This window comes from Carettochelys insculpta, chromosome 3 (assembly GCF_033958435.1).
Source record: "Carettochelys insculpta isolate YL-2023 chromosome 3, ASM3395843v1, whole genome shotgun sequence".
Taxonomy (NCBI): domain Eukaryota; kingdom Metazoa; phylum Chordata; order Testudines; family Carettochelyidae; genus Carettochelys; species Carettochelys insculpta.
This window is the reverse complement of record NC_134139.1, coordinates 211,226,588-211,237,913: the sequence shown is the minus strand read 5'-3', so window position 1 is coordinate 211,237,913 and position 11,326 is coordinate 211,226,588. Positions and strand designations below refer to the sequence as shown.

General features: G+C 49.8%; 1 protein-coding gene across 1 annotated transcript in view; it reads left to right on the top strand.

Annotated features, from left to right (window-relative positions):
• The first annotated feature begins 6,030 nt into the window (after window positions 1-6,030).
• The window catches only part of PPM1G (protein phosphatase, Mg2+/Mn2+ dependent 1G), a 53,454-nt gene continuing 48,158 nt past the window's right edge, over window positions 6,031-11,326 (top strand). The window contains exon 1 of the mRNA XM_074991597.1: window positions 6,031-6,265. Within this exon, the coding sequence (XP_074847698.1) occupies window positions 6,146-6,265 (120 nt within the window). The 5' untranslated portion in view covers window positions 6,031-6,145. The remainder of the gene's footprint in view (window positions 6,266-11,326) is intronic.

Below are 11,326 nucleotides of genomic sequence, written 5' to 3'. Positions count from 1 at the left end.
CCTACCTACGGGTTATTTAGTGAGCCTCAGTGTGAGCAAATTCAGGGCTGGCGCCTTAAGTGGGAAAAGCACCCTACGATCATGAGAGTGGCCACACTTGGTCAGACCGAAGGTCCATCTAGCCCAGTGTCCTGTCTTCTGACAGTGGCCCCCTGGGGAATGACCAGAACAGAGAGTCATCAAGTGATCCATCCCCTACCACCCCTTTTCAGCTGCTGTCAAACAGGCCAGGGACATCAGCCCTGCCCATTCTACCTAATAGCCATTGATGGACCTACCGGCCGTGAACTTATCCATTTTTTTTCTGAACACTGTGATAGTCTTGCTCTTCACAGCACCCTCTAACAGCATGTGACAGGTTGACTGTTAGTTGTGTGAAAAAATACTTTGTTTTTAAAACTTGCTGCCTATTAATTTCAATTGGTGAGTCCCTAGGTCTTGTGTTTATGGAAAGCAGTAAATAACACTTCCTAATTTACTTTCTCTACCACAAGAATGATTTTATAGACCTCCATCATATCCCCCAACTTCGTCATCAATTTTCCAATCTGAAAAATTCCAACTTTATTAATCTCTCCTTGCATGGAAGCTGTTCCATATCCCTAATAATTTTGGTTGCTCTTTCCTGTACCTTTTCAAATTAATAATCTCAGAGGGGTAGCCGTGTTAGTTTGTAACTTCACAAATAACAAGAAGTCCTTTGGCACCTTACAGACTAATAAATTTATTAGGTCACGAGATTTTTGGGGTAAGACCCACTTCCTTAGATGGAGTAGAAAATAGAATCCAGGGTTTATATAGCAGGGAAGGAGAGGGGGAAAAAGGGGGTTCCCTTAATAGGATCAATTGATGAAACAAATGAAGTCAAATATGTCCCATTCCTGTAAATATCAAAGTTGGGGAAATTGCCCTCATAATGCATAGGATAGTTCAGACCAACCCTATTCAGACCAAGGTTAAAGCTGTCAAATTTGCAGATGAATTCCAGTTCAGATGTCTCCCTCTGTAACATTGTGGTAAAACTCTTTTGTAGAAAAATGGCTACTTTTAAATCCTTTACTGAATGTCCAGGAAGGTTAAGGTGTTCCCCTACAGGTTTATGTGTATTCCAATTCCTGAGTCAGATTTATGTTCATTCATACTTTGGCACAGAGATTGTCCAGTTTGTCCAATGTGCATGGCAGAGGGACATTGCTGGCACATGATGGCATATATTATTCTAGTGGATGTGCAGTTATATGAGCCCAGATAGCGTGGCTGATGTGGTTAAGTCCTGTGATGGTGACACGTATATATGTGGACACAGTTGTCAACAGGAATTACTGCAGGGATAGGTTTGTGGATTAGTGTTTCTGTGGTATGATGTGTGGCTGTTGGTGAGTATTTTTTTTTGAGGTTGAGCGGCTGTCTGCAGGAGAGGACTGGCCACCTCACCCAAGGCCTGAGAGAGTGAGAGATCATGTTCCAGAGCAGGTTGTAGGTTGTCAGTTATGCGCTGGAGGGGTTTAAGATGAGGGTTATAGGTGATGACAATTGGTATTCTATTATTTTCTTTGTTAGGCCTATCATGAAGTAGGTGATTTCTGGGTACCATCTGGCTTTGTCAATCTGGTTTTTTTTACTTCCTTGGGTGGGTAATTAAGTTTTAAGAATGCTTGATAACAACCTTGTAGGTTTTTGTCTCTATCAGTGGGATTGTAACAGATACACTTGAATCTTAGGGCTTGGCTATCAACAATGGATTGTGTGATGTGTGTTGGATAGAAACTGGAAGCAAAGTAGGTGAGTAGTGGTCAGTGGGTTTTCTGGTATAGAGTGTTTATGGGACCATCATTGATTTGTACTTTAGTGTCCAGGAAATGGATCTCTTGTATGGAATGGTCCAGGCTGAGATTGGGTAGAAATTGTTAAAATGCCTGTGGAATTTTTCTGGGGTCTCCTTATTATGGGTTCATATAATGAAGATATTGTCAGTGGGGCATAAGTAAAGGGGGGTGCTAAGGGACAGGAGCTGAGGAAATGTTCCAAATCAGTCATAAAAATGTTGGCATATTGTGAACCCAAGAGGGTGCCAATAGCAGTGCTGCTGACTTGGAGGTATAAATTGTCTGTACATTGTAAGTAGTTGTGCATGTGGACAAAGGCACATAGCTCAGCCACCTGATGTGCCATGGCATAATCGGGGATTGTCGCGTTTGGGGCTGTGGTGTAGGCAATCACTGTGTGCTTCCCCCCCGTGCATAGCTGGGGCATTGAGAGTTCTCCCTCCCCAAGAGGCCCGTGGAAGAGAGGGGAAGCAGACATGACAGTGCAGCTTATGCTTTCCTTCTTGGAGATGTGTATCTGCCTCTCACGGTCACCACGTGCTCCCTGGCCACCACCTTTGGCTGGGACAGTGAAAGATTCCATTTCCCAGGAGCCCTGGGAGGAGTTGGGCCAAAGCATGGCAGAGCAGCGTGTGCTGTCAGGGCTGTGTGCCTCTCACAGTTGCCACATGCTGCTTCTCCCCGCTCTGATGGGACAATGGAAGTTTTCCTTCGCCACTTAGAATCCCACGCAGCTGCTCATACAAGTGGCGTATTTGCGACAAACTCAGAATGTCCATTTGCTTCCTTTGTCTTCTGGTATGCTCGCCTGAGCTCCTTTATTTACACATGGCATTGCTGGGCATCCCGGGTGTACCCCTTTTGTACCATGCCCTGTAAGATCTTGGCATAGATGTCTGCATTTCTTTTGCTGCTTTGTAGTTCTGCCAGAACAGTTTCATCCCCCCTCACAGCAATGAGGTCCTGGATCTCCTGCACACTCCATGCTGGAGTTCATCAATGACCCTGGGAATTTGTGGCCAGATGTGCTGCTGAAGTGTGCACCCTGCTCTGCTTGCCACACTGGCCAAACAAGAAATGAAATTCAAACTTTCCCAGGCCATTTTCTGCACACGTGGAGAGCAGCTGAGCTGAAAGACGTGGCCAGAAGGGTCACACTGGGACACCTCTACACCGAGAACATTGAATTTTACAGCGCTCTGTCTGCGCAACCCCAAAGTCGACCATGCAAGGTCAATTTTAGCATTACTCCTTGGGAAAAACAGAGGTACAGAAATCAACCTTAGGATCCTCCTGTAGTGTGAACTGATTGCTTAGAAAACCGACCTAAGCCAGTTAAGTTTCACCTAATTCCTAGTGTAGACCAGGCCCAAGAGACTTTTAGTCTCATCTTAAATATGATCTGCTGGGCATGTGCCATTTCCTGCCCCACCCCTCTTTTTAAATTTGTTTGTTTTTCTGATACATGAAAGCCTGGAAGCACGTAGGGACACATGAAAGCTTTTCCCCTTTCATGAGAAATCTCTAACTCATCAGGTCTCATGCCCGCTTGTTACCTGCACAAATTTCTTTATCCCTTCCACACTCAGGGACACACCCCCCCCTTTATCCAATCCATAGGGCTCAACGTGTGACCCTGTTAATTTAAACTCCCACCCTTACCCCATTCCTAGGGCTCAGGGCATAATTCCCTACATGTATGCAGGATCTGTACCACTGAAAAAGCCTTACATAGTAACATTCTTATTCTCTCTTTATTTACACTTACCAAGAAAACAGAATACATGCTAAGCACACAGTATCATGCTCACCAGTCCTGATAAGACATCCCCTGTTGGGACAAACAAAGTCACTCTCTCAATGCTGGTTGCTGCACCTCAGGCTCTTGGAGGGTGAGTCCTCCTTAAGGTGTTCCTTCTTCCATCTTTCCTGCTTGATGTTCTTACCTTTCCCTCCTGATTGGTGTTCTGTTCTTCCTCTATTTTCATTCTTGGACCCCAGTTTAAGTAGTGAAACTTGAGTCCTGCTTAGCTATACCTTGACCAATTATTTTAGTACAATTTTACTAACCAATCATAACCCACCACCTTAACTGATTTACACCTAACAAAAGGAATTATACAACAGACATGAGCAATTACAAACCAGACAGAGATTATACAGAAAACAGTAGATAAATGAAGACAATCATCATAGAATGGTGATTCCACAACCTCAGCTATTGATAAGTCATTGCTTGCCAGACAAAATGCTGTTAGCTTTCTTTACCCATCTTGAAATCTGTTCAACAGTGACTAGCATCAGGATGTGGTCTTCTTTTTAACAGACTGATGTGATGTTATTGTACTGAACTATAGATGCAATTATCAGAGGGGTAGCCGTGTTAGTCTGGATCTGTAGCAGCAACGAAGGGTCCTGTGGCACCTCATAGACTAACAGAAAAGTTTAGAGCATGAGCTTTCGTGAGTTAACTCACTTCTTCAGATTTCCAGGACCAGCATCTGAAGAAGTGAGTTAACTCACAAAAGCTCATGCTCTAAACTTTTCTGTTAGTCTATAAGGTGCCACAGGACCCTTCGTTGCCGCTATAGATGCAATGTGAGTATGTGACTCGTAGCTTCATAGTTAATAGCTGCTGCTCTTTATTCTGGCTGCAGAAGAGCTTTGGTGTCTTAATATGCCTAGGGAGAAACCATAATGGTTATACTGTTATGCACACTTTGGGAACTCCCTCTAGTTTGGGAAATTTATTAGCCTTTTATTGAATCTACGGACTAGGATTTTCTCCCATGTGCCAGAATTAACCAGGTGTGAACCAAACACAGACCAATGTTCTCTGGATCATGAACTGTCTAACCCATTCAGTAGTGGCTTTAAAAGAATTTTACCACAAGATTACAGTTGAAAACATCTGAATTGGAATTCATTTTTAAATTTTACATATTTAACCTCCGCCTTAACAGAGATCTCCAACAATACCATCACGCTGGGAGAAGATGACCTGGAAGATGTGGAGCAATTCACCTATTTGGGGAGTATGATGAGCAGAGGCTATCAATTCCAGGATACGGAAAGCAACAGCTACATCAAGACTTTTTGTCCTATATGGAGTTCACAAAATATCTGTGAAGATGAAACTGTGGCTCTTCAACACAAATGTGAAGAGTGTGCTCTTGTGTGGATGCAAGACCTGGCAAACTAAAATGTCTTCAAATCACAAGCTACAGACATTCATAAATAGATGCCTGAGGTAAATCCTTCACATCAGATGGCAGGACTTTATCACAGATGAGGAGCTTTGGAAGAGAGCAGGACAAGCACCAACGGACACTGAAATCAAGCGAAGGAGGTGGGGATGGCTAGGCCACACTCAGAAAACCATCACCCAGCACGGTCTGTCAAACTTTCAAACAGGGCCTGCGAAGAAAACGGAAAGGAGTAAGACCTCAGATAACGTGGGGAAGGTCCACTGAGATCGAAGGGCTGGGGTACTCCTGGAGTCCGTTAGGTGTTCTGTCCCAAGATAAGAGTGACGTGGAAGAGCCTTGTAGAGCCACAAAGCCCAACATGCAGCCTGCCCCGTGAGTCCTCCAGCTATTTTTGCTGGACAGAGCAGCTGCTTCCTCTGCCCTCGCCCTAATCTTTTCCACTCCCTCCTTCCGCCTGCTGGCGCGGGCGGGGCAGAGGCGCAGGGCATTGGGTGGCCACATCCCGGGGGAGGAGCCCTGGCCCTTGGCCACGCACAGGCCGCTAACTGTGGGCCGAAGAGGTGCGCACCGTGCCCGCGCCGGGGGAGGGGGAGGGCCTGTCTCCCACCCAGGCGCGGCAGCGCTGCTGCTGTGCGGGGCGCCAGGCCAACGCGGCTCTGCGCTCCGAGCACACGTCCCGCTCGCGCGCCGAGAGCCCAGCGGGAGCCGGAGCCGGAGCCGGAGCCGGCTGCAGCCCCGCCCGCGGACAGGAGCCCGAGAGCCCGGCCCTGCAGCCAGTCGAGGCGGGGGCGCCCAGCCGCGCCCCGCCCCCGCAGCAGGGGCGCGCGGCTCAGCCAGCGTCCGCGGGGCCTGCACGGCGGACACCGCCCCCGGGAACCGGCAGCCTGCGCCACTGGTCGCCCTGGCCGCGCTCTTTCCCATTCCCCCCCGACTCTATGGCTGGCACTTCCGGCCGCGCTCTCTCACTCGCCTCTCTATGGCGGTCGCTTCCGGCCGCTCTGGTTCCGGTCAGTGACTCCGTGGTGGCTGGTTCCGCCTGTTTCCCTCGCCGCCCGCCCGCGCCCCGCTCGCGCCCGCCCCTCCCGGGCCCCCGGCGGAGGCCGCCGCACCATGGGCGCCTACCTGTCCCAGCCCAACACGGTGAAGAGCTCGGGGGACGGCGCCGGGGCCGGGCCGCGCCCGCTGCACTTCGGCTTCAGCGCCATGCAGGGCTGGCGGGTGTCCATGGAGGTGAGCGCGGGCCCGGGCCCGGGCCCGGGGGAGCCCCTGGGGCGGGGCGGGTTTGGCGGTGGGCGCGACAGGGCCCGCGCCGCCTCCCCCCGGCCGGGACAGGGCCCGCTAGCGCCGAGCCGAGCCGAGCCGAGCCGCTCCCAGTTCCCCCCCGCTCCCCCCCTGGACGGGCCGTAGCCCCAGAGTCGCTTCGTTGTGCGCGGAACCCCCTCCCCGCCCGCGCCGCCCTGCAGCGCTAGCGGGGCGTCCCGGGCCCGAGCGCCCCCTGCACACTTCCTGCCCCTGCCCGGGGCGGCCCTGGCTCACGTCGAGCTCCCCGCCAAGCGCTCAGCATCCGCCTGGTAATGCGGGACCAGCACAAAGCACCGTGTGTCCGGGCGGTGCCGGTGCCGGTGCCGAGAGGGACAGGGACAGGGACAGGGACAGGGACAGGGACTGCCCACTGGCATCGACGGGCCGGGGCTGCGCTCTCCCGGGGAAGAGGCACGAGCGAGAATCCTTTCCCTGCTGTGCGGTGCGATTCCTTTAGTAGCCCCACACGGTACTGGCCTTTCATTGGTCACGTCACTCTGCAGCCTCCTCGCCCTCCTCCCTGTCAGCGCCTTACCTCTCCCTGCTGCCGTGTTTCACTCTTCTGTGCATGTTTCAGAGGGCGACAGAGAATTAGCACGAGGACAAACCAGCAAGGACAGGAATGAATTCGCTTGCTGTCCTCATCCCTAGACTGTCTGCTGTTCTGGAACATTCTTTAGCCAAACATAAGTTACTGGGCTCAGTACAGAGGTAATTGTGTCAGAGTCTGGGGCTTGTGTCATGCTGAAGGTCCAACTAGAGCAGTGGTTCCCAAACTTTTTTTGCATCATGAGCCCCTTTTGATTTTTGAGAAACCCTCATGCCCCCCCACCTCTTCTTTACCGTAATCCAGCTCCCCTTTTAACAAAAAATTCAATTCGTAGCTTAAAATAAACTCAAAAACTTGTTATAAAAAGGTTATTTAAAATTTAAAAATAAGAAGAAATAGTTTTCCTTAGCTCTTTCCGGGTGCTTGATGCAGCCCCACCTGCGTGAGCTCTGTGCTAGCTGCCCATCTACCTGAGCCCTGTACTGCCAGAGCCACCCGTCTGAGCCCTGTGCCTCTGGGGCCAATCACGTGCCTGCCCACCAGCTGCTGGGGCCCAGCGTTGCTGGGGCCAGCTGCCTATCCACCAGCTACCCAACCCTGCTGTGGACCAACCACCCGCCCCAGCCCCAAACCGCCAGGGTCAACCACCCATGTGCCAGCCACCTGAGCCCCCTGCTGCCAGGGCCAGCTGCCTGCCCACCCACCTGAGCCCTGTGATGCTGGAGCCAACCACCCACCTGCTAGCCCAAGCTGCCCGAGTCCCATGATGCTGGGGCCAGCCACTCAAGCCCCACAAGCTGGCTGTCTGACACACGTGAGCCCCTCCCCTCCCCCCAAAGCCAGGCACCACCAGCCCCCCACTCTGACACCATCCCCCTCCCTCAAGCCAGGCACCCCCAGTCCCCCATCTAACGCCATCCTTCTCCCCAACTCATACACACTCACCTTTGCAGGATGCAGCTAGCTCCATGTGGGTCTTTGATGGCTGCCCACTTTTTATAGCAGCTGTGCCTAATCACCCATGTAAAATGGCAGGGGCTGAGAGCCAGAAGCAAAGGCTGGATTTTTCTTCAGGTGGGGGGAAAGATGGGAGGGTGGGTCGTCTCATGCCCCCCTCCTCAGAATTTCTTCATGCCCCGCCTGGGGGCACGCCCCCCAGTTTGGGAAACCAGAGACTAGAGGATCTGATAATCCCTTCTGCCCTTAAAATCTACAATCAGTGAGGAGCTGGGCTTTGGATTCTTTGTAACCAGCTGGACTAGCTGCTTTTGTTCCGATGAAATCTCTTTATTCTGTCAGTGTCTTGCTTACATTACACAACTCCTGGCAGACCCTGTTGTACAGAAAGCTCTTGGAGCCAGATGGGGTTTTACCACCGCACCAGTCAGGTTTGCAGTCCTTAGTCCAAACTAAAACCTTGGTAAAATGCATCTGGATGCCAAGGGTCATGAACAAAGCAAGACTCTCCCCACCAGCTGGAATTTCTAAGTAACACTTCCTCTTGTGGACACAGCACATATCTGTTTACCTTGTTTCTCATCCTCAGTAGTGTGTACAGCTCCTCTTCATTTAACTCCTTTCATGAATGTTATTAATGTGCTGTTTGCTCCCATCTTCCGAGCAGTGGTGTCCAATAGGAATTTCAGGGTCACCACAGGCACCAGAGCCAGGCGCGCGTGCACACACACATACCTACTGCTGGCAGCTCTCTAGAGCCATTGCCATTCTGGCACTACCAGGCTGCATGAGCGGTGCTGGATGCCCTGGGCCCCACAGTTGCTGGAGATGCACCAGATCCCACGGCTCAAGGTGTGCTGGGCACCATGGCTGGTGCCCTGCCTGGAGCAGTGCTAGCTGTTGCACACCATGGCCGGAGCCACCACTGCCGCCCTGTGCTTGTCCCATCAAGTGGTGGGGCACGTGCACGGAGCAGGCAGAGGGCCAATTCCAGAGTATTAACAAAGGCGTAAAAATAGGAAATTAATTCCAATTCTGTTCCCTGCTGTACCCTCTCTGCTTAGTAAGGTGATGTTTGATTATTGGCTTTTCATAGAATGATAGAAGACTAGAACTGATGACCTTTTTAGGTCCCTTCCAGGTCCAGCCCCCTGCCCTCATGGCAGGATCAAGCACCATCTTTATCATCTCTGCTAGAGATTTATCTGACCTCTTCTTAAATATCTCCAAAGGTGGAGGTTCTATAACCACCCCAGGCAACTTATTCCAGTAATTCACCACCCTGACAGTTACGAAGGTTTTCCTAGTCTCTGTGCTCAGGCTTTGACTCCTCCTCCATCTCTGTGACAGGCTGGTTGGTGTTTATATTTTCAAGTAGGGTTTTTCAAGGCACTTTATCGAATGGCTTTTAAAATACTATAGCCATCTTGCTGGTACCCAAAAGAGAAGAGCTAAGTTTATCCAGTTAAAGATACACTTTTACCTCACCCATCTTGTTCCCCTTTTGCCAAATGCTTGAAGATATGAATCCTTCACTAGTAGGCTGGAATTGTCAAGGCTTTTGGGGATGCTGAGATGCTTACAGAATTGGAGTAAAATATCTTCAGCCTTTTTGTATGTGAAAGTGAAAACATCAGGAGGTCTTTGTGATTTCTCATGGAACTGTGCTGGGAGATGGGGAGGCTGGAAAAATTATGTGGCCTTTCAGAGGAAACTGGGACAGAAGAAATTCTGTCTCTGCTGAACTCATGTCCTCAACAGACTGCATGGCTGATGGTGTGATTCTGCCAAGGCTGCCATTGTTCTGCTTCTGGTGGAGATGGAGCAATGGGAGCACCAGTGGGACGTTTTAGTACAATTTCCTTAGTGTTGTCAAAGATCTGAGGCCTGATACATCTTCCCATGACACTTGAAATTGGACCAGCCTGTGAGTTTGCAGCTGTGTTGTACAGCCAATTTCACGGGCAAAACTCCCTTCTGGCAACATCAGGAGTGGAAGCATGAAATGTAACAGCTGTGGTGCCATTGTATTTTTGCAGAGGTAGACATTCTAGTGCCCTGAGCTGCACTATCAACAGATTTTGTGGGAAGGAAGGCCTGTGGTTTCAGAGAACCCTTTCGTGGAGCCAGCCTACACTGGGAGCTCACGTGTGCCAGTCAGCTGCACTTGGCCAGCATATTGCATTTCCTAGTATGCCCGAGCCGTATGCTCTCCCCATGCATGACATGTCTGTTTTGAGTTTTGCCTTTTCTGTGGAACTGAACAGAGGCTCTGGGTAACATATATTTTTGTATGCCTGCACTTACATTTTTGGTCATGGATGGTGCTAATTAGCACAGTTGTAAATTTTAGTGTAGATGGGGGCCATGTTTGGGGGTGACTCCCAATAAAAGTTTGTGTAATGGAAATGTTCACAGACTTGTGTGTATTTAATATATTTCATAACTTGTTTGTATTTGGTGGGGCTCAGACTGCCCTAGCATGTTTAGGGCTTGCTGTGCTGGACCCTGGGCACACATAAAAGGCAGTTTGTACTCCTAAGAGAGGATTGTCTCACTAGGGAATATAAGAACATCCATACTGGGTCAGACCATAGGCCCATCAACCCCAATATCCTGTCTTCAAACAGTGGCCACTGCCGGGTACCCCAGAGGGAATGAACAGAACAGGAAGTCATCGAGTGATCAATTCCAAGTTGCACATTTCCAGACTCTTGCAGATAGAGGCCAGGGACACTGTCCACGCCCATCCTGGCTAACAGCCATCGATGGACCTGTCCCCCATGAATTTATCTAGTTCTTTTTTAAACTCTGCTATAGTCTTGATCTTCACAACATTCTCCAGCAAGGAGTTCCATAGGTTAACTGTGTGTTGTGTGAAAAAATATTTCCTATTGTTTGTTTTAAACCTGCTGCTGATTAATTTCCTTTGGTGACCCCTAGTTCTTGTGTTGTGAGGAGTAAATAACAATTCCTTATTTATTTTCTCCACACCAGTCACGATTTTAAATACCTCTGTTATATCTCCCCCTCTATCATATGTGCCAGGTGGCTGCAGAATCCAGTGGACAAGTGTTCAAGTAAAAGAAACACTGGGTTGCATGAACTAGCTAAGTGTGGTGTTTGAAGGCTTCTGAAATGGTTTTTAAAAATATATAAGAGATGTGGATGCTCAGAGACTCAGGAAGCTGTTTTCAGTTTACCAAGAGGGTCTTGGCAGGGGTGGACTTGTAACAGCCAGCATCTGGCTGATTTTCTTCTTCTTGGCAGTCACTCAATACTGAGTAGAACGTCTTCATGTCACCCTTCTATTTGTGAGTCCATTGAAGGCTGACCAGCTTGATTCTGGAGCCACAGGTCTTATCAGTGAAGGGGCAGGTGTTGGTAGCTTTTGAAGGGGTGTGGGGGCAGTTTTTGACACTGTTTTCTTCTTCACCACTCCTCATCTGCACTGTGACGAGACCTCTCAAATTGTGCAATCG